General features: G+C 46.8%; 1 protein-coding gene across 1 annotated transcript; it reads right to left on the bottom strand.

Annotated features, from left to right (window-relative positions):
- Positions 1-289: 289 nt before the first annotated feature.
- Positions 290-18,261, bottom strand: yaf2 (YY1 associated factor 2). Its single transcript, XM_060037985.1, has 4 exons — positions 17,950-18,261; positions 17,409-17,534; positions 4,838-4,996; positions 290-2,911 (listed from the first exon to the last, which is right to left on the bottom strand). Exons 1-4 carry the CDS (start codon positions 17,973-17,975, stop codon positions 2,563-2,565), a joined length of 660 nt encoding a protein of 219 aa, XP_059893968.1. The 5' UTR covers positions 17,976-18,261; the 3' UTR covers positions 290-2,562.
- Between the last annotated feature and the right edge of the window lie 8 nt (positions 18,262-18,269).

Genomic DNA, 18,269 nt, shown 5'->3' with positions numbered 1-18,269 from the left:
AGGGAAAGGGAAGGAGGGGGGTATATCGCAGGAGTCGATGCCGATTGATTGCAGCCAAGTCTTGTTCTTCTGGGGGAGGGGTGGATGACCGTGGGAGGAGGATACGCACAACGTTAGACCCTCCCACTTCCGGTTGTCTGTCGCAACGAAAACGAAGAAAACGCCCATTCGCTGCCAAGGACTACGGAGGCATGTTAAAAAGCATGTATTAAAAAATTGAAGTATAGTGATGAAGTAGATCTTCATTCATTTTCAGATGGAGCCAGAGAAAAAGACAATCAAAGTTACATTTTGTTTTAAGATTCTTAAATTTTTAATTTTATTTACTTGTTTGCACTGTTCCTTGTTTTGGGTTGTTGAGGCTTGAAACTCAAGCATTTCAGATACATCTTATCAATGCTGACAATATGATCCGAAAACTCCCAGAATCTGTGCATGTGTGAGAAAGAAAACAATAGCAGACTAACGAAAGATGCAAACACACAACTTTAGTCACTCTTATTTCGACATGTAGGCCTACTAAATTAAATCGACACAAGTTGAAAGAGGAGAGCATGTCAAAAAACAAAATAATAAAATAAAAAAAATGAAATGTCGCATACTTGTCTCAAGAATGAATGATAATGCTTTTCCGAACAATGACAAATGTCTTTCATTTTCGAGGCAAATGATATTTTCAAACATTTCTCATGAGCTCACACTACTAGTCCCAGCTAGTATGGCGGAGCCGATACCTGGTTATTAGTTTTATTAGAAGAACACATCAAATGATATCATCCTAAATGTACAAGGCAGCGTTTCTCTCGTATGTACGTACGTTTATATTCCAGGGAATGTGTCATCATGCCCTGACAGTTAGGACCTGTACTAAGTGAACATTTCGACGATAACACTGGTTTTTAATGCATGATACACCCACGATAAAACATTGTAATACAATAGAAATACACTTTGTGGAACAAATTATTCTACAATTTCAAAAGCCATCCTTTAGACAGTTTGATTTAGAGTTGCAGTGTAATATATGTATGTTTTTTTTTTTTTTTTATTAGTCTTATTTGTATTTTTTTTATTTATTTTTTTTACAATAGAGTGTAGTGTATTCCAAACCAAAAAAAAAAAATGTCTCGCCCCGACCGCCCACCGTAACATTTCATTTAAGTGATACTTTAACAGTTTTCTGAAGACTGTCATATTGCAAGCTATTTCATCTATACAGCTACGTAATGTGCTTGTCCGGAAGGGTCCGTTTTTGCGATGTTTTTGGAAGAGAACAAATCCAAAGTTTTCTCCTTTTCTTTTTTGTCGCAACTCTCCGTTGTACAAGCATGTCGCCGCCCGGCGTATCCCACTGGGTCCACTGGGGGAAGAAGTGTGCCAGCACCAGTGGGCTTTCAGTCGCACTGGTCTTGCGCTAGACGGCGGCGGCGCCGGCCCAAACCCCCGCGGGTTCTTTTGCAGCACGAGCGCTCGGATGCGTTTCCACCGCTTGGCGTCCATTTTGTTTTTTTTGTGTCAATGTCGGCTCGACATGTTTTTTAGTTTTTAAATGAAGTCCGGGTTGTGTGTGTGTGGGTGGGGGGGGGTACTGACGACCGATGCTGGTGTCGCTATGGCACGTTGTGCAGTTTGCAGAGGAGGTTCCTGCAGGTTCCAGAGCAGAAGGGGGGGGGGGGGGGGGGGAACCAGGAGACTCGGGACTGTAAAGGTTCTGGGGGTGGGGGGGTTTGAGGAAGGGCTTGTGTGGGAAGATTAAACCCGTTCTTGGGGATATATTCGGGGACACAATCGAGAGAGGGGTCGTGCGAGGTCTGGCGGCAAAAAGAAGGGGGTTTCCACAAAGGTCCGGTCAGCGAGGGCAGCTCTACGTCGACGGCCGCGGCCGCGGCGCGATTCTCTAGTCACGTCCCGATTTAAACCGTAACTCATGGAGATGAGTTACGGTACGCTGTCCGTGAGAAGGGGCGTCGACCTGGGCGGTGCGCCGTCCTCTGCCATTAGTCCTGACCCCCCCCCCCCCCCCCCCCTGATAACAGTCGCACGTCCGAGGAAAGCTTGCATTGGGAGGTTTTTTTCCCCGACTGGTCCGCCCCAAAAGGCCTGACATCTCCCCTGTCGCCCTCAACATCATCTGACACTCAAAGGAAGAGATAGCTCTCCCAAATGTTCTAGTCGCTGTTGAGTCAGGGGCAGAGGGAAAGGAAAAGAGAAGGAAAAGGAGCACAAAGTAAAGTTTCGTTGGTTGGAATCCGTTTCTGGAGTCGTGTGCCGTCGCCGTTGACGACGGTCCGACGGGTAGGGTCAAAAATGTCCTCCCCGGGATCCCCAGAACTTAAGAGCCTGCGGCTGAGGCTAGAGAGGTTACGGTTATGAGGTGGAGAGGGTGGGCGCGGGACCGGACGCTAGGGTCGGTGGCTCTCAGGGACTCGGGGGGGGGGGGGGGGGTCATCGAGGTACAGTCTTCTCGACGGGAAGAGGAGGGAGAGCGGTGAAAGAAACAAAGGAAGAAAGAAAGACAGAAAAGAAAGATGGCGTCCCCTCCCCCCCTCCCGGCCCCAGCCCTCAGTGGGACTCCCCGTTGACGGAGGCCCCCTCGTCGCCGCGGGGGGAGGAGGAGCGTGACACCCCCCGGTCCGTGTTCTCCGAACCCGAGCCGTTGTGGCTGTGGTGGTCCATGGCGCCCGCGGCGGCGGTGGCGGCGGCGTTAGCGGCTGCGGCCGAAGAGGAGGAGGACGAGGATGAGGAGGAGGTGGTGGTGGTGGTGGGGGCGGGGACGCTGGTGGGGGTGGAGGAGGCGTTGGGGGGCGAGGGGCGTGCCTTCTCCTTGAAGTCGGTGATGATGACCGTGAGGTCGCCCACGGTCACCTCCAGGTGCTGCGCGCTGCTGCGGTCGATGTTTTTTAACCGTGGCCTGGGGGGGAGGGGGGGGGGGGGGGTGGAGACGGACGAGCAACGGGTTAAAAGATTTTATTATTTTACAATTATTATCAGTGAAAAAATATTATTTTTTTCATTTTCATTTTTTATTTTTCATGCAATTGTTGTTTGGGTTCATTTTCCAAAGTTTGATTTAGATACAGCTTATGGCTATTAAGATCTTAATCGAAAACCCCCCCCAAAAATGCTGTCCCGACATGATTTTATGCAAATGCTTAACAAAAACAAGCTGTTAACAAAAATGGGTTATGCAACATGAACCGGGTGCCTTTAGAAGAACTGTCACAAAACAGGAAGAGTCTGTGAAGCGTTTCAACCAGATGAAAACAGAGACAGTGGATACGATACATTATTGGATCATAATACATTCATGACCCGTTTGAACTCAATCTCGCTTCAGAGATCGGCGGGCAAAATAACAGGCGGGCCGTCACGGCATGCTGTTGACATAAATTCAGCGGGAACTGAATGATTCAGAGATTCATTATTATGACACTAATATTAATACAGTCATTTATATTCAAATACAGAGTTCCTTTGCCCTCTTGTTTTTTCGCCAGATCAGCTAATCAACTCAAACACCAAGAATAGCAGAGGTTATTGAGGACTATCAGAATCAATGTCACATGGTTCACTAGTGCGCTGCATTCGGAGTATCGACGACAACTTGTGTTTCCAATTATTGATTATGGCGATATCCTATACGAGAACACCTTTCAAACACGGATTCATCCTTAAACTATAATAGTTTACAATCATATTTGTAGGTTTGTCCTGAGGTTTCCCTTCAAGGGCATCGTCATTTTGTGTACGACACACTTAACTGGCCTCTTCACTCAGCGACACTTTTATCTTTGTTTTAAAATGCATTTCCTTTAACTATCCTTTACTAAACATAAAAACGGCTTTGAGTGCCATTTAGATCATCATATTCACTTAGACACACTCAACCACAGTTTTTATTGTTGCTAGAACCTTTAAAGAAATTGGGCGAGGTGCTTTCAAGTTGAAAGCAGCAGACAGGAATGATTTACCTAATTCATTCGGATGATTTACTTTGTGTCGTGACTTCAAGACTTCTTTGCATCGTTCAACACCTTGAATCTGCTTGCTCTTGTTTTAGATTTTTATAAATACACTCAATACTTTGACATGTTATTTGGTTCTGTTCATTTATTTGATTTCATTTTTCAATCAGAGTAGATTTAAAATATCCTTTTAGCAGATGTAGGTGTGGGATAGTGGGAGAGCCCTTTATGCTCATATCCTTGTTGATGTTATTAGTTGGAGAGTTTGATATTGGGTAGTCTGATAACTTCCATGTTTTGTGCCCGAGGACCCCCTTTGAAAACGAGATGCTGCCTCTCAAGGGGTTGATCCTCCAATTCAATTTTAAAATAAAAATAAAACCCGGATTGGAACGGATCTGACGCATTCATTAAGCTGTCCTTGTACGCTTAGCTTCGGGGCGTTGCAATACCCATGGAGACATATTTCCAGGTGGGGATGTTCTCTATTTTAAAAACCAGAAATACAAAGAGTGCAACGGCTAGTATGAGACAGTAATTAAGTATCAGTGTGCAAGCATACTATTAATATTGCATGTGGCAATAATATTATCTCTAGAGCGCATTCACTTTGAAAACATTTATGGTAACTGATGCAACACACGCACGCACACACACACACACAAACACAATGAAACACACACACAAACATATTTAAAAACACACACACAGACAGTCAAAAACACAACATAGACACATTAAAAAACACACACACACACACACACACAGACATTCAAAAACACAACATAGACACATTTAAAAACGCACACACCATCAACCATAAGACCATAGTAGCACTGGCCACACACACGCCCACGTGGCTCGTCCATTACCTCATCTTCTTGTGACCGTTCTTCTTGAGCGGCGCGGGCTCTCGCTCGCCCTTCTCTCGCTCGACCCTCTCCTTCTTCTCCTTCTTGGGCTGCGTGGGGGAGGCGAACTGCTGTGTTACCTGCTGCTGGGAGACCAGCTGGGAGACCGGGCGAGGCTTCCTGTCAGGGGGGGGAGAGAGAGAGAGAGAGAGAGAGAGAGAGAGAGAGAGAGAGAGAGAGAGAGAGAGAGAGAGAGAGAGAGAGAGAGAGAGAGAAAAGTGGTTGGAGGAAATATTAATATATACAACATATTTAGATATAAAAAGAGAGAAGATGGCAGTAAAAGGTGATAATGAGAAACATTGGCAGATCGGACAGAGAGACGGTGAGATGGAGAGAGGTGGGTGGTAATGTAGGAAGAATAAGCCGGGGAAAGAATGAAAGGAATAGATAGATGGAGTGACACAAAGGTGGAGAGAAATGGGCAAATTATTAAAAAGGGAGAAATCGCAGTGAACACGGAGCTCCGATATAAAGCCAGTGTTGGAAGTACTCTTGATATATTGAATGAATGGCATTCAATTATATATAGGGATCTTCGTACTGACCGGGTTAGCACTCTGTGCCTAACATGATGTGTGTGCTCGTTTCATACGAGATCTTCATTAAACAAAAAATCATTACAGACGGCGTAGCTCATTTGGATGGGGCGGCTTTGAACACATTTCGGTCGAAGCACAAAGCACAATCTTCATACTGGCATAATCGTGTGTGTGTGTGTACAGCTGTGTGTGTGTGTGTGTGTGTGTGTGTGTGTGTGTGTGTGTGTGTGTGTGTGTGTGTGTGTGTGTGTGTGTGTGTGTGTGTGTGTGTGTGTGTGTGTGTGTGTGTGTGTGTGTGTGTGTGTGTGACCATGACCTCACAGCCATACTTCATACAAAACAAAACCTATGGATAATACATATTGCAGTAAGCTGTCAAAGGACATGGAGCCAATTCAAACATGCAGTGCCGCAATAATGCAGTGCAGATTACCAGTGCGTGTATGTGTGTTTGCATTTCATAACAGGGTTATAATCCATAATAACTACGGCATCTGCGTCATATCCCGGGGCAACAAGCTGCCTATAATAGCTTCTTTTTTGGATGCGATTAAACACAGTGTTCCCTGACGTGGTGTTCTGTTGCGACATGTACAAACGCTCTCTTAAAATGATACGTTATGTAATTGTGCTGGCAATGGTGCACAATGTGTGAATGTCGGGTGTGTGTGTGTGTGTGTGTGTGTGTGTGTGTGTGTGTGTGTGTGTGTGTGTGTGTGTGTGTGTGTGTTCGCCAGGGGAAGTCAGTACCACGGTGGTGATGCCAGTGTGTTAAAGGAGCCATCTGTTTGGAGTGCACATAGTACCTACCGCCTGCATGTTTAGTGATCTCTCATTTCCACGTGCACCAACACACGCGCGCACACACACACACACACAAACACAAGCTATCTTGTTGCGGATAGGTATAAATAAAACATAAATACACACACGCACCCGGCCGAGATGTGTGAGTGAGGACAAATGTGGGCAGACAGGCGCACACACACACACACACACACACACACACACACACACACACACACACACACACACACACGCGCGCGCGCGCAAAGCCAAGAGTGAGCAGATGAGGCCTCGAGCCATGCTGAACTTCCGACGACGGAACACAGTGTGCTGGATTCCTCACTAGATTCAGAAAAACACTCGGGCGATAAAAATACCAGCCGCTGTTTTTTCCTCCGGTCCACGATCAAAAGCAGGGGATTTGGTCTAGCTCGTCGTCACTATTTTGTTAAATGGCTAACATGCCACCCTGGCTTGCAGTCAGAGCCGTGCAGTTTACCAGCGTCATATGTAAGGGATATTGTAGAGCCAGGCCGGGTAGTGATCAGGCCTTCAGGGTTGATTTAAGACCCCCCGGGGGGTCGAGGGGGAGGGGTCTGCATCCCGCCGTCTGGGTTTATTTCCACGATAAAGCCTGGGCTCGCTGTACTAGGTTATCCCGCTTGTTACACACGGCCACTCATTAAAGAAATCAATCATTGGTCCCCAGAGTACAACGACGAAAAAGGATCTCGCTGATTTCCAAAAAAAGATTTTATTGCTTTCGCAGAAGAGATGATTGTCCGTTTCGATTTTTAACGGTTGGAAACGGCGTCCGTAGCAACGGTCTGTTGGTCATAGCAACGGTCTGCTACTCAGTAAACACAGACAGCTGAAGGCCTTAATTGACAAATCAGAATAGAGTATTCAACAAAGTTGTGAAATAAATATGTATGCTTTTTACAGCATTTTATGGTGATTTTGGTGGCCGGTCCGTATTATGAAATTTTGATAACCATCACACATGTAATCAAGTGAATGAAAGGTTCTTCATGTTCTATGGGCAAGAAGGTTGGTCTTCTACGACCTCATTAGCATTGACCATAAGACCTAGAGAACAGGGTTCAGGTTTAAAGTAAGCACACTATTGGACAGCAAAGTCGTCCACGCGTACACAGCAAACACACAATTCGGATAAAACAGCAGTGCCAAGCCCTTCGCGATTTACTTTTTCACTGTTGAAGGGTGATTTCCTTTGCTGTCAGGGATCTCATCTAGTTCAGAAACCAAGTCTTCTATCTGTACTCTTAGAGGCACTACCCCGCCAACTACACACAGAAAAAAAACTAATCGCAATCATTCTCGCCCACTTTTTTCCCTGGGTTTGGGGGAATCGTGATTCATTTCGCAGAAACACAGAGTGAGAGAGAGGGAGAGATAGAGAGAGGGAGAGAAAGAGAGAGACGTTGTCAAGGCCAAACTGAAATGCAAATGGTGTCTCTTGGCCTACATAACCGTCTGACAGGGAAGGGAGACGGGAGGAGGATCTGCTAATATGTCGGCCATAAACTGCTGACAAGTTGAGATGCTGAGATCTCTCTCTCCATCTTTTATCGCTGTTATACTTCTGCTCCAAGAAGCAGAAGAAAAAAACGTCATTTTGCGGCTTGAATTTCACACCAAAAAAAAAACCTCTTTCTCTCTCTTTATCACTTTTAAACTTTTGTGCCAAGCAGAATGAAAAAGTACCCGATTGTGGCTTCGTTTCCCACGTTCATCACTTTCCACCAAATATTTATTCTTCTGTGGTAAACCATGTGAGCCATTTTCTCCAAAAACAAAAGACCTACTCTTGGTCTTGGTCTGCAGGGCAGGCGTAGATTATGGTTTCGGTTTTACGAGCCATAACCAAGAACTCGCATGAGATAAGAAGACGTACTTAATGAATCCCAGATGGGGAATAACTGCGTCACAGCCTAGACAATATGCAGGTCAGCCATATGAATTCAATATGAACATTTATAAATAAGATCAGAGACGACCAATAACACATCGCCTGTACCCCGACGTGTTCCGTAACACGCACACTGCGGAGACTGCGATCGAGGTGGAAAATGTTTTTCCGGGTGGCCCTTGAAAATGACTTGTGGCTGCGTATGCATAATTTACCGTCTGTAATGAATTCAAGGGCTGTTGTCTAATTTATGCGCTGGGGTAGAGTGCCGTCTGTGGCGTGCTACCTTTGATTACATCCTCGCCGGTGCGTGCGAGGAAGCGGCCGATCGCGCCCGCTCCTGGCCAATCAGCATCCAGCGTGGCTCCGGAGTTTGTTTTCCAATTCCTTGCTTGTTCCCCCCCCCCGCTTGAGGACTCCAGAGGGGAGGAAACATGAGATCCTATTTTGTACATATTGTCGTCATCCTCAAGTGGGAGAGCGATGAAGTAGATATTTACTGAGCCAGCCGATGTGTCAGACCTGAGGGTGGAAATGAACACGCGCACGCAGACACACACACACACAGACCATAATATTGGGGTTGGGCTGGAGCATAAGGACAAAACAGAGCTGCCTCTGTAAACCCAATCAAGTGGTTATTATCTAGGAGTGTATGCCTCCGGCGTCCATGTTGGACCTCATGCAGTGTGTGTGTGTCAATTGCACATTTGGGCGGTGGATGTTAATGTAGAGGGAGCTATTTTGTCTGACATTAATACCACGTGTGTGTGTCCCGGCGTGTGTGTGTGTGTGGAAACAGAGCTGCTGCCGATCGATATGAGTGCCGTTCACGGCGTCTGCTAGGACAGCCGGCTAATGGAGGCTCGTTGTGAGCTGGGAAGCTGCGATCGCACTGGGCGTCCGCAGCGCGTTCTCCATTACAGGGCGAGACGAGGGAGGCCTGGGAGGAATGGTGGAGGAAGATTAAACGAACGCCGCAGGGCCGTGAGATCATCAGCTGGTCTGAACGTACCAAAACATGCGTGATTCTGCCGAGATATTATTATTCAAAAACAATTTTTCCGGGGCTGCTCGGATCTATCGGGCGTTCGAGTATCCTTGTACATCAAAAATGTGTTGTATCGCTAGCTGGTGTGGAAATGGTTGACGTTTGCGGCCAGTATCAACTTCCAACTGATTTCATTTCAAACAAAACGATTATTCTCGTCTAAAATGGCCTCTGTTGATGATGTCATGATGAAAACATGAACCAATAGCGGTACCGACCAAGACGTCTTTTGGTCAAATCCGATCTATTTGCAACTCTGAAGCAGTGAACGCATCACACAAGCAGCTTCCATCTTTAAACCGCGGGAAAAGAGGAAGATTTGCCAATATAATGACAGACAACGATAGCTCATGGCCGCTGACGCTGGAACGTTTCCCTCCCTTAACCTCTCTCTTTTTGGCCCACAATGTCTGAGTCCCTTTTATTTACTTCAGCTTTCCTTTCACCCTATCACACGTTGGAGACCAGTTAGCGAATCACACAAACGCGGCCGATTCCACCGACATCACGTAGAAAGCGGCAACATCTACGCACTACCCGCTACGACACCGAAAAACACAACAACAATGTTAGATCTCAACAGAAAACCTCCCCCCCCCCCCCCAAACACCCGCCATTTTAGCCACCATCTGTGATGTTGATTAGCCGTGACAAGCCTTGTCAATATTAATAACTACACGCTGGTCCACTGGGTAGGCTGGAAGGTGAATCAATCCATCGAGCATAGCAAACATCTGGGGTGGGCACTACCACATTTGAAATTCACTTTTAGCTCACATTACCAGTCGTTCACAAGGAACGATTTTCTGCAAGCGTGCGTTATTGGGTAGAGAATGGTTTGTTTCATGGGTTTAGCGACGAGTAAGAGAGGGCAGGAAAGCCGATAGAGAGGATACACGCATTATGTTAGGTTTCTGATATTGCTCGGTCAAATTCTCCGTCAAAAGACTCTATTCACTCTCCCGGTCGTCGTCGTTGTCATGCTTGGCATGTTCCTCGTCCTTCATACGTCCTTCTCGCACCATGGACTGTTAACCTTCTCACAGGAAGTATGAAAACGGAAACTGATGTGCGATGGAACCGGAACGCCACTTCAACTCACGAGCCTTCTCTCGGGCCTCCTTTTTAACAGCTTATCAACAACCTCACACACCCGACGGTTAAGTAGAGGGGCCCCTCCAGAAGTACATTTTACATTTAGCAGACGTTTCTATCCAAAGTGACATACAACCATTTTTATACGTACACCGACGGCGGTGTCAACTAGTGCTGCACGATTAATCGAATCGAAATCGCGATATCAGCCTTCGCGTTTGTATAACCGCAAAAGGCTGCGATTTATAAAAAAAAAAAAAATTATATTTATATATATTTATTTTATTTAGTTGTACTATTGAGAAAACCTAACAAATTTGCAGAAATGCCTTTATTTTGAAAAATATATATTTTTTATTATTTCTTTAATTTGTAAAATATTGTTATTTTTATTGTTATTTTTTTTTTATGCTAGTTTAAGTTTGTATGTTTGAGTTGAGGAAGAAACATTTTAAAATGATCAGTAATCTAATCTGTGTGCATTTTCCTTGATAACCAAGCAAGTAGACTCATGACACTATTTGTTTATTAAATCGCAATCGCAAATCGCAATATTGTCCACAATAATCGCAATATGACTTTTTTCACCGAATCGTGCAGCAGTAGTGTCAACCACGCAGGGCAACAGCCAGCTCGTCGGGAGCAGTGATGGTAAGGGTCTCGCTCATGGACGCCTCGACACTCAGCGAGGAGGAGCCGGGGATCGAACCAGCAACCTTCCGGTTACCGGCCAACCCGCTCCGCCTCCTGAGCCACATGCCGCCTCCAGATGTGTAACGCTTAGGACGCATTTCAAAAGGCGGGCAGCTCTGCTTGAACAGCTGGGCCGTCAGCGCTGCTCTCGGTGTTGGGTTGCTGTTGGCTGCGCTCCACCTTTACCTGCCCTCAGGTGGACCGTTGGAGCGTCCCTGGTCTTCATTCAGCCGTCAGCGACGCCTCATGTCTGCACGCCATCCGTCCGTACGGATACGAACCGCGTCGGACAGACTGCTCTCTCTCTCTCTCTCTCTCTCTCTCTCTCTCTCTCTCTCTCTCTCTCTCTCTCTCTCTCTCTCTCTCTCTCTCTCTCTCTCTCTCTCTCTCTCTCTCTCTCTCTCTCTCTCTCTCTCTCTCTCTCTCTCTCTCTCTCTCTCTCTCTCTCTCTCTCTCTCTCTCTCTCTCTCTCTCCCCACATTTTCTCTTCATTACACGCAAGATAAAACACAACATTTGAAAAATTGTAAATCTGCCATCAGAGGGAGAAAAAAACCACACGAATAGATGAATAAATGATTGTATAATGCGCATTAAACAAAAAAAGGCAATTTAGTTTGTGCCAATGATGCAAGTCAGCACATTGGTGTTCACAGTTATCAATGGAAACATCAAATGAATCCTCTGCAGTGATTGCGCGAGATGAATGTGACTGATATGTTTATGGATAAGGAATAGGGGGGGGGGGGGGGGAGAGACAGAGAGACACACACACATGTGGCAGCATCCATAAGTTGGAGGCTGTGTTGCTCCCAGGAGCTCATCCAACTCGATGATTAATGGCTCCCCCTGCTTTAGCATGTTACTGTGTGTGTGTGTGTGTGTGTGTGTGTGTGTGTGTGTGTGTGTGTGTGTGTGTGTGTGTGTGTGTCTGAGCGGTGTGGGGGCGGTAGACGGTGTCATAAACCACAGGACATTGAGAGCCATCTGTTACACAAACACACACAGACACTCTCTCTCTTGCTCTCTCTCTCTTTCTGGCTCTCTCCCTCTTTCTCCCAAGATTATGGCTACGTGATAAGCCCATAATTACTATGTGGCACTGATGCACCGAATACTGATTTTAATGTGTGTCACACATGTGCGCGAGTCTCTCTAGATCTGTCTGTGCGTGCGCTTGTGTGTATATGTGCACGCGAGTGTCTACATGCACACCTGTGTTTGTGTGTGGTCGTGTGTATGCATGTTTATGCATGTGCGCTGTGTGTACATGCATGTGTGTTTGTGTGTATGTGCATGTGTCGCTGTGAGTACGCGTGAGTGTGTGTGTGTGTGTGTGTATGTGCGCGGCTGTGAATATGTGCGCGGCACCGAGTATGTGCGCGGCTGAGAGTATGTGTGTGTCTGCGAGTATGTTCGTGTGCGTGTGGCGTGCGTGTGTCATGATAACCGCTGCCGTTATTGTCCCCGGCTCCTACTCTCTGCCGTTTGTATTCCGGATGAGTAATACGAGCAATTGGCTTCACACAAACGGAGCAGTTCAGCCCAATCTGATCGTTTATCGTCTGGGCTGCGCCACTCATTTCATTTATTTCTTTTTTAAGAATTAGGGATGGATTTATGTGGGGGGGTGGGGGGGGGACCTGAGAGTTGGCGAATGAGCACTCAACATAACCGATGATGAATTCAGCTAATGTCCTGATTAATCAGGCACTTAATGAAAGTAGCCGATTTGTGACGACCGCAGGTCGGCGAACAAACACAGCGATTTCATTCGCTTTGGCCCAAAAGTCGTTGCTTTTATTCTGTAAGGGAGAGCGCTGTGTAAGGGACCTCTTCTGATGCAACGCCTGATTTTAATCTTTGAGGCCCCCGCTGCTCATGACTCTGGACAGACAGATCTATGTATCGGCATGCTAGTCTCGTGGGTGCAAAGGATGTTCCAACCCCCAGGCCAAAAAGGGTACTCGGGTTCCAACCCCGATTCTGCAGCCTTGGGCAAGATGCCTAACCTCTTACATGGCTCCTTAATGGTGTCCAACGTCATCCAAATTCACTGCAAGTGGCACAAGTGCCTGCTAAATACTAAATGGTAAAACGTCAGCATACTACCTCACTAGCTATGCAGTCGATTTACAAATGGATAGCGAATGGGTCAGGGGAGCTCTTTAAAAAACGCACACACTGGTCTCTTTGCATATTGAAACAGTTTTGAGGGTGATATTTTGAGAATGATCCCCGTGGTGGAAATGGCCTACGGCAGTTCGTTGTTCATCAAAATAGGATTCCGTATGATGGCAATCGGTGCAGTTCAATAGCCGGTCATAATGTACTCTTTTTCGAGGACTCGTTCTGAAAACTGGATCCCTGTAATGAGTCCTAAGCACAAATGGTTGTACATCATTGTAGTTTCCTTTCTTTCAAACAATGCAAATGAAAAAGATAGCATAATATTTTTTATGTTTGTCTATTTTAAACATTGTCATCTTTAAGGCTTTTTGCTTGTCTGCGATTTTCACAGCTGGCTGTATTTGACGTCTACGTGCAATCATTTTCAAATGGATTTGTTTTAACAAGCCACTCGGCTATCAAGTGCCTCACCCTTAAATCGTTATGTGTCCATCAGAAAAATCCAACAATAACGACCATTTAAAAAGGATGGGTGCAATAACACACACACACACACACACACACACACACACACACACACACACACACACACACACACACACACACACACACACACACACACACACACACACACACACACACACACACACACACACACACACACACACACACACAGGGCCGTGTTCTCAGCCAACCAGGACGGCTTATGCGTGTTCAGGTTGAGCTGCGGAGAGACATGCACATCAGTCAATCTGTCACCACAAGAGCCCCAGGTTAAGTTCAACCCCCGGTGAGCGAGAGAGATAGAGGCAGCAGAGAAAGGAAAAAGAGGAGAGAGAGGGATAGAAACAGAGAGACAGGGGGGGAGGGGGAAAGATATGAAAGACTGAATAAAATCTGGGAAGGGGGGAAAAAGGTAAAGATAGAGGAAGAATGAGCAAGGTTAACGGTTGAGAATATAAAAATCTCAACTCCTCATAAAAATATTCTGACATTGATAAGCGCACCTCGATGCACCGACCGTCGTGACTCGTGGAACTGATGCAAATAATATACAGACACAATCCTCCATCATCCTATCGGGTTTTTATCAAAGCAGGAGTAAGTGCGTGTGTCTTTGGTGGGCCTTTCTTCACAGGGAAGAGAGGTTGCGCAATGCCAATGCCGGTGTTGTGTAGACAGACACTAGAGAAGGTCAAACGCAAACTGTTGGCCCACACCCAGTTGCTTCTTTTCCTTCTGGCGCATGCCTCTCATGTCAGCACGATTTGTGAGCGCTTTTGGAAATTGTCGACTCCCAGGACTTCAGATTTCAAACGGCACTTAGCAACCGCAATGTTTGTTTACTGGATTGTTTCTCTCTGTTTTTTTGTTCTCCCCCCCCCCCCCTCCCCAGTTTGAAATGTATCCCGCTACGTTAACCCCTACATCCGTTGGGTGACTCATCCGGAGAGGGGTGTGTCGGTCACTGTCGGAGTCCCGGGACGGGTTGGGTTGGTCGGTCGACCCTGACTGAATATGGGTTTTAGGGACAGGCCTTTGCAGCAGAAGTAGCAGTGGAGTCACACACAGTCTTGGATTACTTCCCTCTCAAATCAACCACGCTCCGGGGTAGAATGTTATTTATTTTCATTGGGAGGTCGGTGCTCGAGAATGGATCCATTCATCCATTCTTTGAGGAGTACATTGACGCTCATCTAAGCTAGCTGTGGTCACAAGTACCCGACAGGAGAGTGTGTGTGTGTGTGTGTCTGTGTGAGTTTTTTTATGAGGTTGCACTGATGGCCTTAACCAAGCCTGCAATACTTGGTTGATGAAAAGCAAACATGATTGAAAGAATGACATTGAAAAGTCCAACCTTTTTTCACACTATATAATTATGAATACATTTGAAGAATCCTGCTTCATCCTTTGTGGTGCATTTTAACTTTCAAACCATATTCTACATCCCCCCTTTCCATTTTCCCTTCATTAACACAGAATTAGCCCTGCCATGCAGTAACTACACATTCAAATTAAATTCTGCCAGGTGTGACCGCTAATGATGTGTGTGTACTCTGATTATAACTAGTTGGTACTAGCCATGCAGCTAGTGGCCTTTAGCCAAACTAACATTTTCTCCAATACAGCGTTGGGGATTAGGGCGTCTGGCTCGAGGACGCCTCCAAGTACCCTGCATGTTCAAACCCAGAACCTATTCAAACGTGGGAGTCGATCCAAGCCGAGAATACACCCTACCAGATACTCGATGAGGTGGCAGGCCGGGGTCTAGGGGCAATATTCGCAGAGCAGGAATGCGGAATTCAGCTCCAGCTCCCAGCTAGCTTTGAGAAGCAAGACAGAGCCATGACGGCCCCCAGGTGAATAAGGGCCATTGTGTGCCCTTTAGGGGTGGTTGGTAAGGGCCGACGGTTACAGTGAGCCGGCGTTCTTTTTTTAACTTGTACATTTCTTGTCTTGGGAGGCGGGGGGTGGGACCGCGTCTCTCGACACCGCCTCCGAGACAAAGTAGATGTATTCAGCGATTAAATATGCACCGTGCACTATTATGTTAGGGCAGTTGACCCCTTTATAGGGCAGCTAATTATTATTCAGATTCTCAAAGGTGCACTTCTCTACTCATTTTAAATGCGGTACACGCCTCGACGAAAGGGACCACCGACTGGCCGGATGGCCATTTGGCTACAGTTAGCTTTCAGGGTGAACGTATCTGTCCTCTCTCCACCCTAAAAGGGACACACAATATGGGTGATTGCCCTTATAAGAAGCGGCGTATTCGGTTATCCTGGAGGTAAACTCGAGGAGTACTGTGAGTGGAGGCAACAGAGGTAGTAGTGACACATGGCGGGGTTCAGGGAAGCATTTAGCCTGCAGGCAGACAGACCGATTGTTGAGGTAAACGCCACGCCGAAACAACAACGTGCAGGAGATTGTTATTTCAACGGGTGGCCTCTTCTCAATCTTCTGCGTGCATAACAGTGTGCGTCTGTATGCATCTTGTGAATTGGTTCTCACAAACAGAGCACCCTTTAAGAAAATGCCCATTTACTGTACAATTGTCTCGGTGTGTTATAATTGTGCCTGTGTGTGTGTGTGTGTGTGTGTACGCGTGTCAGGTGACAGCAGGCTGATTAAGCTGTTGCATAGTAATGAGCCATGGCTGTCTGTCTGGCAGCTGTTCTGACAACCCTCGGCTCACAACTCGCCCTCCCACGCACAAACGCGCAACACTTGCGCACACACTTCCTGCTGCGTGTGAACTCAGACCCAACGCGTGTAGAGGGCCCATCACCGGGTGTCAATGAAGATAGGCGCGATGTGTTAGGCAAATTAACAGGAAACGGGGGAAAATCCAAACACTCATTACCAATGGGAATACATAGTGGGTGGAGGGGACCCGTGGAGAAACATACAGGGGGGTGCACAGCTATGCACTGAAGAGGAGCGTCAGGTTCACCTCTGCTTACAAGCCTGGAGGTTTTCCACAGTCTGAGCTGATCCCTCTCTCCCTCCATCTCTTCCACCCTCTCTCTCTCTCTCTCTCACATTATGATCATGAGTTAAGTGCCACTCATTGCGATATGCTGGCTAGAGCAAATATCAGCTGCATTTGGGAGAACATAGTAGTGCACAGAAATACGCGCACGCGCACACACACACACACACACACACACACACACACACACACACACACACACACACACACACACACACACACACACACACACACACACACACACATCTGGTAAATACATGTGTGGATGCTGCCAATGTCTGGAGGGTAATTATATTTGTTGCCCCTAGCAGGTGTCTCTGTGTTTATCAAATTTGTAGCTGAACAAATAGGCAATGGATTTCTCCAGAGTAATAAAAAGGGATAAACGCTTGTCCAGAATGCATACTGACTGGTTTTCTAACAGTTTCAACGTTGGCATTTCGGCGGGTATAAAAATATGGCAACAACCTACAATAATAAAAAAGGATTAAAAGGATTAAAAGAGAAAGAATCACTGGTTACGATCGATCACTCCCACGGTCTAAAACGGAACACGGTCGCACACACACACACACACACACACACACACACACACAGAAATGGGATGCACAACATTGCACATAAAACACGGGGGTAAACGCTACGCAAGAACTAATCGCTGCACTTGCGATCATACGTGGTCCTTTCAAAGAAAACAAACGGAGGATTGCACTGCACGTCCCCTTTGGGAAACATCACAATAAATCAAACACCGTGCATGCATCGAGTCGGATGCACGGCGATCGTTTCGCACGGCGGTCCCTTACCTTGTTGACGTGCCTTTCCTGACATCGCACATCATGCACTTAAAAGCCTCCGCCGTGTTCTTGTACGTGCACACGCTACAGTCCCAGTACCCCTCGTCTGAGGAGGGCTTCGGTTGACGCTTCGGCCTTTAAAACAAAACAAACCCAGCAAAAAGAGAGGAGGAGGGGAGGGGGGACGGTGAGAAAAGAGACAGGAATAGTGAGTTTTAATTCATATCCGCATCACCGGAGTAGGGGTGATAGTATAGCAGCGCCATGGATGCGTTACACACTACAAGAAAGGCTATCGGGTGAGAAAATCAAAACCCGAGCGCTGTGATCCGACATTGTAATTGCCGATACGGTTATAAAACACACACATAGGAAACCGCGCACACACACACACACACACACTCACTAAAGATGGGCATTTAGCGCGAGGGAGAGAGAGAGAGAGGGAGGGCGCGAGCGAGAGCGACCGTAGAGAATTCCGATTTTTTTTTAGCTCGTTGCTGTCGTTTTTCGTGCTCGCCTATCGAGGAAGTAATAACTCGGTCGTTACCTTGTAGGACTCCTCTTGTCGCCCATGCCAGACGGGGTTTATTTGAAGGTGTTGAAACGAGGATAGTCCTTGTTATTTTTCAAAGAAACCGACGACGCGCCTGTGCCCGCTCGGCTTCCAGCTGTCGTGGAAACTCCGGTTGGGAAAACCGGTCACGTGGCCCACCCCCCCGTCCAATCAGAGGCCGAGCCGTTTCCTGAAGCTGACATTCTTCTTGATGATGAATACATCCCGACCACAATGCCGCCGCCGTGTGCGTTGTGTTAGAGCGGTTACGATGTCACAACCTCAATGTGGCTTGTCTCTCTCCTCCCCCCCTC

The sequence above is a fragment of the Gadus macrocephalus genome, chromosome 19, assembly GCF_031168955.1.
Source record: "Gadus macrocephalus chromosome 19, ASM3116895v1".
Lineage (NCBI taxonomy): Eukaryota > Metazoa > Chordata > Actinopteri > Gadiformes > Gadidae > Gadus > Gadus macrocephalus.
Note: the sequence above shows the minus strand (reverse complement) of the source record. Positions and strands in the feature narration are given on the sequence as shown.

What these genes read in the sequence shown, in the direction of transcription:
- yaf2 (XM_060037985.1), bottom strand. Translation starts at nt 17,975, where the DNA reads ATGGGCGACAAGAGGAGTCCTACAAG. An exon ending in GACAAGAGGAGTCCTACAAG is followed by an intron (nt 17,535 to 17,949) that starts GTAACGACCGAG and finishes TTTGTTTTAAAG; the next exon opens with GCCGAAGCGTCAACCGAAGC. An exon ending in AGGAAAGGCACGTCAACAAG is followed by an intron (nt 4,997 to 17,408) that starts GTAAGGGACCGC and finishes CCCCCCTGACAG; the next exon opens with GAAGCCTCGCCCGGTCTCCC.